This window comes from Poecilia formosa, unplaced genomic scaffold (genome assembly GCF_000485575.1).
Source record: "Poecilia formosa unplaced genomic scaffold, Poecilia_formosa-5.1.2 Scaffold288, whole genome shotgun sequence".
NCBI classification, from domain to species: Eukaryota; Metazoa; Chordata; class Actinopteri; order Cyprinodontiformes; family Poeciliidae; genus Poecilia; species Poecilia formosa.
Window position 1 is genome coordinate 54161 of NW_006800227.1, and position 15682 is coordinate 69842.

Sequence of the window (15682 nt, forward strand, 5' to 3'; positions counted from 1 at the left end):
ATTAAATGTTTCTTTTTCAGTAAACTGTAAAGCCGTTACTGGTCAGCTGTACATCAAGTGTGGTTTAACCAATTTATAAGAGATTTTGGGCATCACCCAAATCTGACAACCCTTTGGGGCCATCCTGGCTAAGACCCTTGTAATGGTTTCAGGATCGTTAATAATGCAGATCACCATTGGCTTGGTTAACGATAGAAAACATCTCACCTGCTGTGGATGCTAGGCCTCCTTATTCTAGAAAACTGTAATCAAATAAGGTTCTTTAACAACTTGTTGTATTTTTTATGGATAAAGAAGTGGGTCAACTCTCCCTGTTTTGTTGAAATGTCGTAGGTGCACAATATCTTATTCAATAACAAAGTTTTATCCACAGAAGTGGCAGCTAGCCACTTTCCTATTATTACAAAAAACTTTCTATAATACTTTAAATCATCAAAACTTTATTCAAAGTTAAACTTTTGGATCAGAGGTTTTCTTAAATCAGAAGATGTGAGTTTTTGAGTCAGTTGATGAAATTTCACATCAACAACTACCCACCATTTTGTTTAATTTCATGACTAGATGTTTATCGTGCAGATATGAAAAATAAAATTATGGTACAGCAAAAAAGGTGAATAATTAAGATTATAGGTTGCAGCAAATTTACAGAATAAAAGAAAATTATTGATCCCCCATAGAAACTTTGCAATCAATGTCACTCAATACTGACACCTGTTGGACATTAAACATTCCTACAGGCATCGTAGTGATTTGATGACCTAGTCTATACAATAAGCTTTAAGTCTTTGTATTTTATTGAATATTATATATTGTATTATGTCATATCTTCAGTTAAATTTAAAATATATTTGATATGCAGTCAATAGATAATGTGGACATGCACCATAAAGTGAAAATTTAAGTGAATGTGTTTGGAATGAGGATGCATGGACTGTTTTTATTTCCACAAATTTTTATATATATATATACATATATATATATATAAAAAAGTTTTTACAACATTTTGAAATTTAGCCTGTTACACTTTTTTGACAAAACTTCTCCTGCTATAGAAAAAATGAAGTAAACACTACATTTACAGCGAACTCTTGTTTTTCTTAGTGGTTGTGTTCCGAAAATAACCCGTGATAGACAAAATCCGTTAAGTAGTTAACCTTTATTTTTTTACAGTTATTACACAGCATACATAAATACTCTATATTGAAACCAAAGAACAAAACCTGTTTTCAGATCAGCGGATGTGCGGAGTCATGTCATTAAAGCGTCTCCTCCAACCTGCCACGAGATTCACAGCTGTATCTATGGCAGAGCGATGGATCTCGTCAAGCCTCCGGTCGAGTTCTGCTCCCTCTGGCCACAGTTAAATTCCAGTTGGCATTCAAAGTTTCAGTTTCCATCTCCTGAATGGCCAATCTGTATTAAATACCGTAATGTTATTGGCACTCGGGTAGAGAAGAAGCCCGGAGACTGTTTTTACTGATGCAGAAAACTGTGAAAAAGAATCTGCGAAGCAGCGATACCGTGAAAGGTGAACCACGTTATAGTCAGGGTTCACTGTATATGAAATAATTTATAAAATGCAACTGAGTAATTTGTAGAATGGCTGTGTATCTGAGTTTATCTAGGTGTATCTGGGACTTCATTCTCATGCCTGGCCTCATAATGCCTCAACATTGAAAATGTGGGTTTATTTAAATAAGACAGTTTAGTCAAACATATGCGACACTTAACCTGCAGAACATAATATGAAAGTAAACTAAGAGTCAATTTCAGCTGAATTTGGGTTCAGATAGATCAAGTAGAAACTGACAAGAACCGGATGAAACGACAAAAATGAAAACAAATTTATTTTCCAGTATAAGATCAAAATGGTCCCACACTGCGGAAACATTTTGTTTGAAGCTGCTCCATAGATGACAATGTAAAAGATCAAGAATTTGTTTGGCAAATGCTTTTGACAGATTCGCTTCCTGATAAACTCAGTTTGGCATCCAGTGTCATTTCGAAACAGTTCCTGTATTGGTCACGTGACTTGCTGAAACCAATATGCGCACCGACAAAGGTTTTGGTCTATGGGCTTGATGCTTGCGCCGACGCATCGGTGTTGCCGGACCCATCACTAGTCTGAGTTCCTGGCTTTCTGGATTTCCCCCTCATCACCCCATGGATTGTTACCCATTGGTTGCCCGAGTCCCTTTTCGCCTCTACAGAAGAATCATTCACAGTTCCTGGATTCTCAACTGGCAGTAGGATCGCTCCTTGCTCTCCTCACCTGAACTTACCTATGCGCCCTTCACCACAGCCTCTACCACACAGGTGTCAAACTCCAGTCCTGGAGGACCACTGCCCTGCATCTTTTAGATGTGCCTCTGCTGCACTACACCTGAATAGAACAATTAGGTCGTTAGCAAGGCTCTGGAGAACTTATCTACAGAAGGAGGAGGTAATTAAGCCATTTCATTCCAGTGTTTTGTACCTGTGGCACATCTAAAAACTGCAGGACAGCAGAGGACTGAAGTTGGACACCCCTGTTCTACCCTCTACTAGTGATGGACAGATGAGGCCTCATTGGGTGTGTTGGCACATTTCCCAAACTGTGTCGACAATTTGATGTGTTGTCTTTTCACTTGCAGTGACATCTGCTGGATTTAGAAAGTCTTTGCAGGCAAATTCAATAAAGACTGGAGTGTTAACAGGTTCATCCCTTCCTGTCGGACACTTTGATGCCTCAGCATTGTGGAAGAGCTCTGGTTTACAGTAAGACAAAACTTGGGAGCAAATCCTACATTTTTCACCTGCAATATAAATAAAAGTCAATCCATGTAAACTAACCCAAATATCCCATGGAAAGAAATTTGAATAATCCAAAAGAAAAATGATCAAGAGTGGAAATGAGAACAGAATAATAATTTTGCACTATAAGATCAAATTGATCCCACACAGGAGAAAACTTCCTCTTCGTCTGCTGATTCATGCCGGTAGTTAAATATATGAGCCAAAAACCAACACAAAGCAAAGACAAAGTATCTCCAACCAACAAAACCCACAAACGTGTCGACAGTTTCTCCCTCATCAATGATATCTTTCCGCGGTGACATCCAAACGACACAGGAACTGTGTCGGTCACGTGCTTCTCATTAAAGTGATACGGACACTGACACGTGCCGAGGTTTCTGTGTCGTCTGGCCCATAACTACCATTTAGCACCAAAGAACTCTCTGTTACCGGAACCTGGATCATTTTCAAGATGATCCACAGTCTCCATAATCCTGGAGACCACAGTAATCCCTCCCCACTGATCCCCCAGGCGGAAACTCATCATTTATCAAGTAAGATCAGTCCGTTTTTCTCTGAAGCTCCATTGTCCGACATACCTCAAACTCACCATCTCTCTCTCACTGTTCTTCAGAATACAGATGACCCCCAGCTTCCTTCCACAGGACAAGAACCACACAATATCGCATTTCATCATTGTTAAAATAAAATTTTATTTATCTGGTTGTCTGTTCTCCTGATTGTATTCTATTTGTGGGTAAATAGACCAGAACCCAACATGACACTGATAATTTTCTGTTTTAATTCATTGATACAATCACTTTGATCCAGAACCTGCTCTCCAGTCTCGACAGTATTAAAATTATAGCAGAATTCATAAGATTTTCATCGTATTTCAATACAGCAAAAAACTGAGAGAGAAATTCTAAACACACACTGTTTGTGCAGGTCAACTCTTATGTCAGATTGTGTTTCTGCGTGAATGAGAACCAAATGTGCTGCTCATTGTGTTTACAGGTGTTTGAGTTACAATCAGGTTTCTGGAATGAATGACTGAACTCATGAACTACCTATACCAGTACTTCTCAAATAGTGGGGCGCGCACCCCCCCCCCCATCCCCAGGGGGGCGTGGCGAAGTGTCAGGGGGGCTCGAGAAGCAGGACTTTATAATTGTCTTTATTCATGTTAACCGACAAACAAGCGTCCGGTCACTAGGTGGCAGCAGTGTTCAAACTAATCAACAGCCTGCCTGTTCAAGCCAATAGAAGTAGCCACAGCACTGTTGTAAACGGAGCAGAAGAAAAAAGCAACACAAAAACCAAACGAAGGATACAAGCGCGGATGTTTTGACATATATCTATCTAGAGGAGAGATGGAGAAGTTTGACAGTGAAAAGAAAAACGGCAGCAGAGGTCAGTGGCCAGGATAAGAGATTCTTATTTTCAAATACAAGAATACAGTCATAATATTATGAGAACCCAGTAGTATTAGCAGAGTAATTTAAAAATTGGCAGAGTAAAGACGCAATATTGCCGGAAGAAAGTCGTTAAATTAAAAAGCTTNATGGTGTTATTGTCCCTCATGTAGAAACTTCCACACTTATCTGCACCTAAAATTAAAGTGTGCAGAATTTTAAAAATGTTATTTTAGGATCATAATCTCACATTGAACCATTAAGAAGAATCCAGCCTTTAATTTCAGTTCATTTCTTTTATTTAAACTTCAATATAGGAAAGACAATAAGAACATATTCAAGTAAGACAGACGTGTCTTCATCTGTAAAAATTACTTCAAAAAATTATCTGTTTGCCAAAGTTTTCCCATATCTACAGTCAGAGCAGTTATTACTAAATGGTAATTAGACTGTGCTTGTATAAAGCTTTTTCAAGTCCAGAGTAGAGGGTCTCAGTGGATTTTCACTCCTGTCTTATCCCACTCTCAGAAAAAAATCTTGTCCCATCACAATCCCAATTCAGCAAAAGTCTAATTGTCCAGTTATCTCTGTTAATAGTAAAGGGGTGTATAGGCTGAATGCTGGTTTACAGCACACACAGTTTCCGGTAAGCTTCATAGCGTAGCTTCCTTCATGGTCCAGCTGGTGTGTTACATCATGGTTAAACGTTAATATTGGATAGATTCAGATCCAATCGTTTCAAACTTCAACAAAGTCGATGCCTCCAGAAAGCAATTGTTTCTCAACAGCCGAGGGTCCAGACAAAACAAAGTGCAGGACTGGCGAGCTGCTTCATCAATATAATTCACAGGGTATATGGGTACAAACTTATATCCAGTTTATACCTTTAACTGGATATAAAACCTTAGCAGATGGTTCCTCTGGAGAAGAGGTGCGCAGCAAAGTGTTTATTGATTTGGATGTAGAGAGGAACCGATTTAAAATGCTTCATTAGAATAAAATGAATGTGTGGAGACCCAGTTTGGTGAGCAGTTGTCCTCATACAGAAAGCTAACAGGGCAGTCAAGAGTATACTAGTACTGTAAAGGTCCCGACATACTTCATGTGACACATGACAAGAATTGAGTCATTTAGTTTGCAGTGAGGCATCCACCTGCCAAACCCCCAGGTAGTCTGCACCTTTGTATGAAAGGTGTGTGCGAATACGAACAGTTCCAGATGCACGTCAACTGTTCGGCTTTGGATGAAGTATGTCGGGGCCTTAAGACATTTGGGGAAAAGATCTTGAGGATAAATTTGATATAAAACTCCACAGAATCTCTCCTTAAAGTGTAGACATCTAAGGTAATGAAAATATATATGCAATAAAGCGAAAACATATTAAATGTTTCTTTTTCAGTAAACTGTGAAGCCGTTACTGGCCAGCTGTACATCAAGTGTGGTTTAACCAATTTATAAGAGATTTTGGGCATCACCCAAATCTGACAACCCTTTGGGGCCATCCTGGCTAAGACCCTTGTAATGGTTTCAGGATCGTTAATAATGCAGATCACCATTGGCTTGGTTAACGATAGAAAACATCTNGGCCCTAAACACCAGAGCAATAGAAGCTCTGGTGTTTAGGGCCTGTTCCTGGGAGCCAGCTAGAACCAATCAACATCTGACTCTAAACTCTAAACGGCTGACTCTAAACCAATCAGCTGCTGAATTCAAAGCAACCCCATTTTGCCGGTTCGATTGGAACCACAGCTCTTGTGGTTCCAAGGAGCCAGGTGGAACCAGGTCGGAAGTTCTAATGCAAAAACAGTCGGCTTTGAACCCATGCTGTGCCGTTCCATGCCGGGCGTTGCAGTGCAAAAGGGGCTTAAGACTAGACCCCGCATTGGCTGCTCCGGCGCAGGAAATCCGGCGGCCAGATGGGTCGTCCCTCCTACTTTGGTCAACCAAAACAGCATAAGATACCTCACCACTGTTCATAACTTTTCACAAATAAGAGACACACACACACGTTTGCTTGGCTATCTTTGTGGGGACTTTCCATTGACTACCATTCATTTCCAGAGCCTAAACCTTACCTTTTCCCTTTTCCTAACCCTAACCAAAACTCAATTCACACCTTAGTCCTAACTCTGACTCCTGATCCCAAAACAGGGTTTCCCCTTGTGGGGAACAGGCTTCGGTCCCCGCAAAGAGACCTTCGTCAAATTATAGTCCACCTGCTGTGTCTGGACTTCACCGTGGCCGAGCGGGAGGAGTGGTACACCGCCTTCGTCAACATCACCTACATGGACCCGGCCACCTCCGAGGTGCGCACCGAGAAGACGGAGTGCGGCCGCTACGGGGAGCATTCCCCGAAGCGGGACGCCAAGGGGGTGGTGGTGCTGTCTGCCTCCCCGCTCGACCGGCAGGCCTGTGACCCCCACACCCGGTTCGTGGTGCCTTCGCAGGCCGCGGCCGGCTGGATAGCCCTGATAGCCCATGGGAACTGCACAACTAAGGACAAAATCCGCCATGCTGCCGCCCACAACGCCTCGGCGGTGGTCATCTTCAACGTGGGCTCCACCAACCCCAACGACACCATCACCATGCGCCATCAAGGTACGAAACAGAAGCTGGGTTCAGTGTGAAAAGTAACACACTTAAGGATCTGTTAAATACAGAACTGGGTAGTAACTAGTTACATTTACCAGAGTAATTGTACGTTTAGGAGTATTTTTACTGCCCTCTACTTTTTACTTTTACTTGAGTAATTTTATTATGCACTATTTCTGCTATTACTTGAGTAAAATTTCTGGATTTTCTACCCACTGGAGGAAAAATAAACATGTTTTAACCAAAAATTCAGCAGACACAGAGACATATCTGCAGTTTCTGTTAAAGTTTCATAAGTTTATTTATTGAAAGAAATTGACTTGGAAAGATTTTACTTGGCATGATTTTTTGTTGTTATTTTTATGAATTATTGTGATTTTGTCCTTAAAATACAAAAATTTCCACTTAATTTTCAAACATTAAATAACTGATAATTTGATCAGTTACTCAGTACTAGTATTTACCAAATACTTTGCTACTTTTACTAGAGTAATTTCTGGCTACTTTTTACTTTTACTTGAGTAAAAATATGTTGAAGTCGTGCTAATCTTACTGGAGTACAATTTTTGGTATTACCAAATTTAAAAGAATCATTTTTTTGCCATCCAGTTTTTTGTGTGCATCCACAAAATTTCCGGAGGTGAACAATAACATGCAAAGTGTCAGAGCAAGTTTCTAGTATGATCTAATCTCCAACAACCTTTCAGAATAAAACCAACAACTGTTTTCGTCTCAGGCACAGGTGAGGTGGTCGTCGTCATGATCCCAGAGCCGAAGGGTCGGCAGGCTGTGTCTCTGCTGGAGCGCCACATCATGGTTACCATGACAATCACCATCGGCACCAGGAACCTGCAGAAGTACGTGAGCAGGACGTAAGTGGTCTTGGTGCCTGTCGTCATCATCATGCTGACGTTCGTCTTCCTCACCTGCCTTGTTTTCTACCGCATCTGGAGGCTCAGACACGCCAACGTGCGCGACAGCAACCAGGTTTGCTCCGATGTTATTATAGTCAGCTAAATGAACAAAATAAAAACTGGAACTGAGAAAACGTTTTCATGAACTGAACTAGAAATAGTAATTAATGGGGAAAACAACTGTAACTGTATTGTGCATTTTAAAAGTAAACATACTGAAATTAGAGATGCATTACCTTTAAAAGATATATATTTCAAGATGATGTGAAGTAATTTTTTTTCTTTTTTTTCCCCTAAGCTGGCAGTTTACTATGGAGGTCACGTTAGATTTTTTTTGTTGTCATAATTTTGAGTGACAGTGTCAAAAAATTCTGTCTTATTCTATTTTTACCAGTACATTTTTAAATATTGACAGACTATTCAGTAGCATTTAGTTTTTATATTGTTTAATTAATATTCAAGTTAAACTGAGAATCCAGATCTCATCACACATCAAGCAGATGAACGCATCTAACTTTCTCCTCAGAAATAAAAACCGATTACTGTACAGTAATCGGCCCAATAATTACATATTGTTAAGTATTATATATTTTTATTTCACTGTTTTGTGTTTAACTTTTTGCCTTATGTTTAACCTTTGATTTGAGTACAAAAGTAGTTTTAGAGTTGTAGAGGAACCTGTTTTAAGCTGCATACATGCTCAAAGCTGCAAGCTTACGCATACATCAGAGGTTTAAGGTAGAGTGACACGCCTGATACAGCTATAAATCTTTAAACTTATGCCAGAATGTCTTTATTATTTATCCAGAGTAAATGTCCACCTGAGATGAAGAACCCGGTGTTGCACTGCCAGATATAAGGGTGCAACAGTACGAACAATGAAATTAAGTGACTCCACTTAAATTAAGAGTGCATCACCTGCTGGGGTTGGTGAAGCACTCTTCCTCCTCAAGAAACATTTCCTTAAGTTGGTTCTGTTTGGATCATCACCATCTGGGGAAACAAAACATTTTTAGTGATGAAGTTTAACAGATACAGATCCTATCATTCATGTTCACCTCTGTGCTGTCCTTCAAAGATCCGCCTTAAATATTCAATCTGACTTTAGAGCCCAAAACTGATAGTTGCAAATTTTGGCCACAAGATGGCAGTGTTCAAAGGTTCATGGTGCTTTTTCCAAGATTTGTCCCAAATGTATGGAGTTTTTTTTTTCTTTTTTCCATATGAGGTTAACAAAAAGTTCTACATATAATCCCATGAAAGTCTTTGTCATAAAATAAAAATTATTATCCTGACCAAGTTATTTGCATGGAATCAGAAAACCCAATCCAATAGGGATTGTGCTGAAACTGTTCATTTGTCATTTAGTAGGCAGGAAAACTCTTCCACAGGCCCTCTGTTCTGAGATGTACTGATCTGATATTAAGATCTGTATCGGTCCCAATACAGAAAAAAAAATTAGATTGGGGATCATGACAATGTGCATGATCCATAAAGATCGATCTATTGAATGTAATTCTATGCTTTGTTCTCTGATGGTGATGATGATGGTGGTGCATTATAACTATTTAATTAATGATATACATTGGGTTTTCTTCAATGTATATGATTAATATACATTGTCTAGAAAGAAAACATTGTCTAGCATGTTATATTCATATTGTTTCCTCTTATTTTAGGAAATCCCAAGTAGTTCCCTGGTCATTTAATCATTGTTTAAGTATACAGGAGCTCCATGACAAAAGCTAACAAAGCAGCAGCTCACAGCCTTGATGGAAAATGGAACAAAAGCTGAAAAATTTGGTACCACTTTATTGAAGGGGTGTGCATAAGACTGACATGACACTGTCATAAACATAAAGGAGTCTTTTTGAATGTTTGACAGATGTCATGAAGCGTCATTTGGTAAATAATGACACCTTTAACGTAAAGTTGTTCTAAAAGTTGCATTAAAAGTCCCAACTTCGCATGATTTTGTAAACTATGATAATTTAACGTAAAGTTGGCATCTTTAATGGACTTTCAACGCAATTTTTTAGAACAACTTTGCATTAAAAGTGTCATTATTTACTGAATGATACTTCACGGCAACTATCATAAACATTCATAAAGACTTCTTTATGTTCATGACAGGTGTTATGTCATGTTTATGACAGTGTCATGTCAGTCTTATGCACATCCCTTCAAATAAAGTGGTACCAAAACTTGAAATATACATACAACTAGATAAGTTGAGGAGCGATGTGATGTTCACGAGCAATTCGATTCTTTTGAATGGCTCTATGCCTTGAATGGTAGGAGTCAAATCTCAGTGAGAGCTGTTTGTTTTTTATGATTTAGTTTGCTTTTAATGCTCTGCACACACGTCAACAGCTATTGTTATTTTTATTTAATTTACAATTATTTAACCAGGAAGATGAAAGACAACTGCAATGGATAGAAATGGGTGGATAATTTTTATATTTCATGGTGCAGAAGAGGATTTAGTTTCTGTATTTTGCAACATTTAGGATTCCTAATTGGACTTTTTGAACCATTTGGTTTGTTGCAGTTTACTTTTGAATGTTTGACTAAGGTAGTTAATTTATTGTTTTTGTAAGTTTCAGAAACTGACTGAACAAAATTCTGTTTGATCAAGCTTGTGAAGGTATTGCTGTATTTAAATATGTTATATTGATGCAACATTATCAAATAAATTTGTAATTCAGTACATTTATGGCTGTGTTTGTTTTTTTCCAGTTTTAAATCAATTCACTACTGTTTTTCTGCATTTGATCGGAATCTGCCGATACTAAACCTCAAATATATGTATCGGTATCAGATGTGAAAAAAGTGGATCAGAGCATCCCTGCTTGAAAGAAGGGTTTATGTACCATCTTATACACAGTGAATTTCTGTCGAAATAAACACATTTCCCTCAATACAGCTCCATCCCCTTGGTTGGTTTCAAGAGTCTCTAGTAAGATTTATTTGTCTCAGTAGCAGTGATGAAGTCATGAGTTCTTCCTTTCGTTCTTTCTACTAACATTTGGGGGATTGTGAACCTTCCTTCCATCCATCCATCCATCCATCCATCCATCCATCCATTGTCTTCCGCTTCATCCGGGGTCGGGTCGCGGGGGCAGCAGCTTCAGAAGGGAGGCCCAGACTTCCCTCTCCCAGCCACTTCTTCCAGCTCCCCCAGAAACCCCAAGGCGTTCCCAGGCCAGCCGAGAGACATCGTCCCTCCAGCGTGTCCTGGGTCTTCCTCGGGGCCTCCTTCCTTTTTCTATTTTTTTTTTAAGGGGGTTTACTGTAGTTATTATTCTTCCATCATGTGGTTGATATTTCATGATGGCTACTACTTCCTTGGGAAATATCATTGGAACAATCAATGCTTCCAATTACACTTTGTTTTTTATCTGTATTAGATGTAATGAGAAAATGTATTTTCACCAATTGGTTCATCCACTGTCATAGCTCAAAATCAGTAAGTTAAGTACATTTGGATGTTCATACTTGTCAGTGCTGCAATTTTTTGCTAACTGTGCAACATTCTCTGTATGTTTGGACTGTTTTCTATTGATCTTCCTGTTCTTCAGTGAAATGGAACCATTGGTGGTCTTAATGGAATAAACTCATAGAAAGTCAAGGCTTCCATCCCAAGACATGAAGTGTTCCCAACAGTAAATGAAGGAAATTTGGACCCCCGAAGGTTATTATATGGTTCCTCTGGGCAAGTGCAGTGTGCCAACTAAAAAACTCTGCCTATGTTGATAGGAACAAATTTAGAATCATTAGAATACAATAAACAAGCTGAGAAGGGCTTCACACAGAACCTGTACAGGGTAGCAAAGAGTATGCAAGAGTGTATCTTACAGTATAGTTCTATAAGAAATTGAGCAAGTAAGTGTTGTGGATAAAGAAGTGGGTCAACCCTACTTCTTTGTTAAAATATGTCCTCTGCATGGACAATGTCTCATCCCGGGGGTCCACAGTTCTTTAAATATTTAAATTACCAAAAAAAAATGTCAAAGGTAAACTTTTGGATCTGAGGTTATCTTTCATTTCAAGGAGTGTGTTTTTGAGCCAGTTGGTTCATGGAGTCTCACATCAACGTAATACAGACTGTATTGTTTAATTTCATGAGTAAATATTTATTATGCAGATGAACAAAATTACAGAGCAACAGAAATAGATGAACAATACAGATTATAGGCTGCAGCAAATTTTACAGAATTAAAGAGAATTCTTGACACCGAGAGAAACTTTGCAGGTAGATTATGACAAAAATACCCACACCGAATTACCCACAGAATGAATTATATTGATATTCAAATATCTAACTAATCTAAAAGGAACTACCATTGACCACTAAATTAAACAGAAATAAGGACATGGACAATAAGGAAAAGGCGTAACAAGGTGTCACACCTTTTCCAATGTCGTTATAACCACATTGTAGACTCCCTGATTGACTCAGACTATCCTTTGAAGGTCCTGAAGTGGGTCTTGAGGGTTTTAGACAAATATCTTTGGTCCTTTCATTCTTTTGTATAGTAGACAAACCCACTCTGGAGAAGTGTTACAGAAGCAATAGAAGGTTGCCATGTATGAGCACCACCAGGCCCTCTGACCACCACCACCAGTCAAGTGTCCTGTCCAAGGACACAGTGGAGACTCCTACCACCGTTGCCACCAACGTTCCATCAGCTCAGGCTCCCAAGGATGAGAGACTACTGTAGGTGCATATGGAAGGTGAGGGGGTATCAGCTCTGGTCTATGATTCTGGTTCTCCTGATGTGCAGTAGAGAGCGGTAGTTGAGGGGGTGGTTTGTTTCCCAGGGGCAGAGTGGGTGACAGGGCAGGATGCAGTAGGTGCAAATGGGAGGTGGAGGGTGTTTCACCTCTGGTCTTTGGTTTTAGTTCTGGTCCTGACAATAAAACATCCACCTGAGTGACCTTCAGTGAGATGTTCGTAGATGTGTCTTTCAGGATGTCTTGAATTACACCACTGAGCTCTGTCACAGCTGCTGTCACGTCCTCAAAGTGTCTCAGAGGACGGATGTTGATGCTGAATGAGTGTGTCGACTCCCTGAGTGCTGGCAGTGAGGGGTAGATGAGGAGAAACTGGGTGTGATCCTCTGTGTGTGAGAGCTGCTCCAGCTCAGCGTCTTTCCTCTTCAGCTCAGTGATCTCCTGCTCCAGCTTCTCCTGAACATCTTTGACTCGACTCACTTCAGTTTCCTGCTGGGATCTGATCTGCTGCTTCACCTCAGAGCTTCTTTTCTGGAGGAGACGGATCAGCTCAGTGAAGATCTTCTCACTGTCCTCCACTGCTTTATCAGCAGAGACATTGATGGCCTCCACCTCCTGTTGAAGCAGCTTCACATCTTTCTCTTGGTCCTGGATTCTCTGCTGGATTTGTTGTCGACTCTCCTGGAGCTCCTTCTGCTTCTCAGCTCTTTCTGCTGCAGCTGGGACTGTGTCATGGCCTTTATGTTCCCCCATATTGCAGAGATAACAGATACACTGCTGATCAGTACGACAGAAAATCTTCATCATCTCATCATGACGAGAGCAGATGTTCTGCTGGAGGTTCTTGGAGGGATTCACCAGCTTGTGTTTCTTGAGTCCATAGACATCATAATGAGGTTGGAGGTGGTTTTCACAATAAGAAACCAAACAAACCAGACAGGACTTGACAGCTTTCATCTTCCTCCCAGTACAGACATCACAGGCCACATCTTCAGGTCCAGCATAGCAGTGATCAGCAGGAGCAGCTTGAAATCCAATCTTCTTCATATCCTCTACCAACTCTGATAGCATGATGTTTTTCTCCAGGACAGTCCTTGGTATGAACTCTTTCCTGCACTGAGGGCAGCTGTGGATCCTCCTCTGATCTTCTCCATCCCAGTGGTCTTTAATACAGTTCATACAGTAGCTGTGTCCACAGGGAATAGTCACCGGATCCTTCAGTAGATCCAGACAGATGGAACAGGAGATTTTCTCCATCTGAATTCCTCTCTGAGCCATTTTACCTCAGTAAGAATGACTTTGTGAGTTTCTGTTTTGGAGATTTTATTAGTTTGAACTTTAATCTAAACATGTGATTTTTATTTTTCAATCAGGCAATAAACTTTGTGTTATAGTGTTATAGCAGAAAGGAAATAGACTTGTGACTTTAACTACAGCAGGAGCAGCTGTAGTTAATTGTTGCTGTAACAATTTTTACAGCAACAACTTTAGTGTTGGAGTTTTTTGCTAAAATGTAGATCCAGATTTAATCAATCATTTATTTCTCTAATTCTGACATCAGTCAAGTTTAGGAAACAAACATCAACTATAAAGGTCATTCTTGTTACTAAAAGCATACTGCATCTCCAGTTAGATTAGTGAATACATAGAAACTGCTTCTAAAGCCTCACCTGTAATCAAATACTTAACATCAACTAAAACAACCCTTAAACTTGCAGCACTACGTCTGACTTAAAAACAAGGTCAGGCAGTCATTCCTATCTACCATTTAGAATTTGATGGCCCTGTTTACAGAACAACAGCCTCTATGTGTGCAATAACAAGTCACTACAGAAAGCAGCAGCAGCACTTGGGCTTGTCCCTTTATCCAGGTTCAGAAGAAGGGACTTTACATATATGTGTGTGGATTCTCCATACGTAATCTGTAAAATAATTTCCCCATGCATCGAGGAGTCCTTGGTTGCACTACGGGGTGAGCTTTGGTTTCCCACTTTGGGGTCATTTGGTCTGGACTTTTGGGTTGCTTTTCTTTACTCTCCCCTAGAAGGGAACTACTTCTTGGCTGTATAGAGTGTACATGTTGAGTACAAGTAGCTGTATGGCATCCATTTGTGTGTGTGTGTGTGTGTGTGTGTGTGTCCTGTGTTTTTTTTTTTTAAAAAACACAGGACAATGTAAACAATGAAATCATCATCCCAGCAAAGGTAGAAAAACAACTGCAAGGACTGACACCAACGCCTGATAACAATGTAATCCACTGTACATCAGGAGCACACCGTTCCAAAACAAGCTGACAAGCAGGCATCTCTCAAGACACAAACTGGAAACAGAACTGCTGGAAATGAGACTAAATTAGTTTTAACTAATAAGTTTACACCAGAATATCTACTCCCATCTCCTCCATTCCCCCCACACAAATGAGTCAAAAGGCATCTACTGGAAGTCAAGACATGCATCAGAAACGTCAGCTGGACTTATGTTTAACAGCACTGAAAAAAATGAATCAACACATACAGCTAGGTAAGTCTCCACTGAATACCCTAAAGGTATACACTGTGAGGAATCCACAGAATATTCTGGTGCAAACTTATCAAAATTAGTTAAACCTAATTTGGTCTCATTTCCAAATATATCTTAGCATTCACAGTTCATGTTGACTGTGACATCATTGCATCATTTTATTGATTTGATTCTTATATTGTGCATTGTTATTGTTTTACCCTTTAGTAGTTTATCAGTTTCAGAACTCTTCTATTTTTTACTTTGTAGTTTAGTTGAGTATTACTAGTATTATTCCATCCATTATCTTATATGCTTATCTTACGCGCTTATCCCTAAGGGGTTGTTAGGGATCCTGGTGCCAATCTTCAGCGGTCAAGGGGCGAGAGGCGGGGTACACCCTGAACAGGTCACCAGGGTGGAAGACAGGACAGGTCACATCTTCAGGTCCAGCATAGTAGTGATCAGCTGAAGCAGCTTGAAGTCCAGTCTTCTTCAGATTTTTAACCAACCCTGTTAACATTATGATTTTTCTGTCTAACTGTTTCTCTGTACAGATGGCAGCTGTGAATTCTCCTATAAATTTACTGAATTCACATTAAGTCATAAAATAAAAAAAAAGAACTGGTGCACCTCATTGAACCCAGGTTGCCGAACCAGCGGGCAAAACGAGTGAGGCCAGCAGATGTACTGAGGTGAGAGGGAGAGTGTGTTTAAACCTATGCTTGTGTGTGTGGATGTGTATATTTG

General features: G+C 39.8%; 1 protein-coding gene and 1 pseudogene across 1 annotated transcript; one reads left to right on the top strand and one right to left on the bottom strand.

Annotated features, from left to right (window-relative positions):
* The first annotated feature begins 4148 nt into the window (after positions 1-4148).
* Positions 4149-7799, top strand: LOC103151676 (RING finger protein 150-like; annotated as a pseudogene).
* Positions 7800-12358: 4559 nt separating this feature from the next.
* Positions 12359-13711, bottom strand: LOC103151677 (E3 ubiquitin/ISG15 ligase TRIM25-like). The gene has a single exon (XM_007571856.1). It carries the CDS (start codon positions 13709-13711, stop codon positions 12359-12361), a length of 1353 nt encoding a protein of 450 aa, XP_007571918.1.
* Positions 13712-15682: the final 1971 nt, after the last annotated feature.

What these genes read in the sequence shown, in the direction of transcription:
- LOC103151677 (XM_007571856.1), bottom strand. Translation starts at nt 13,711, where the DNA reads ATGGCTCAGAGAGGAATTCAGATGGAGAAAATCTCCTGTTCCATCTGT.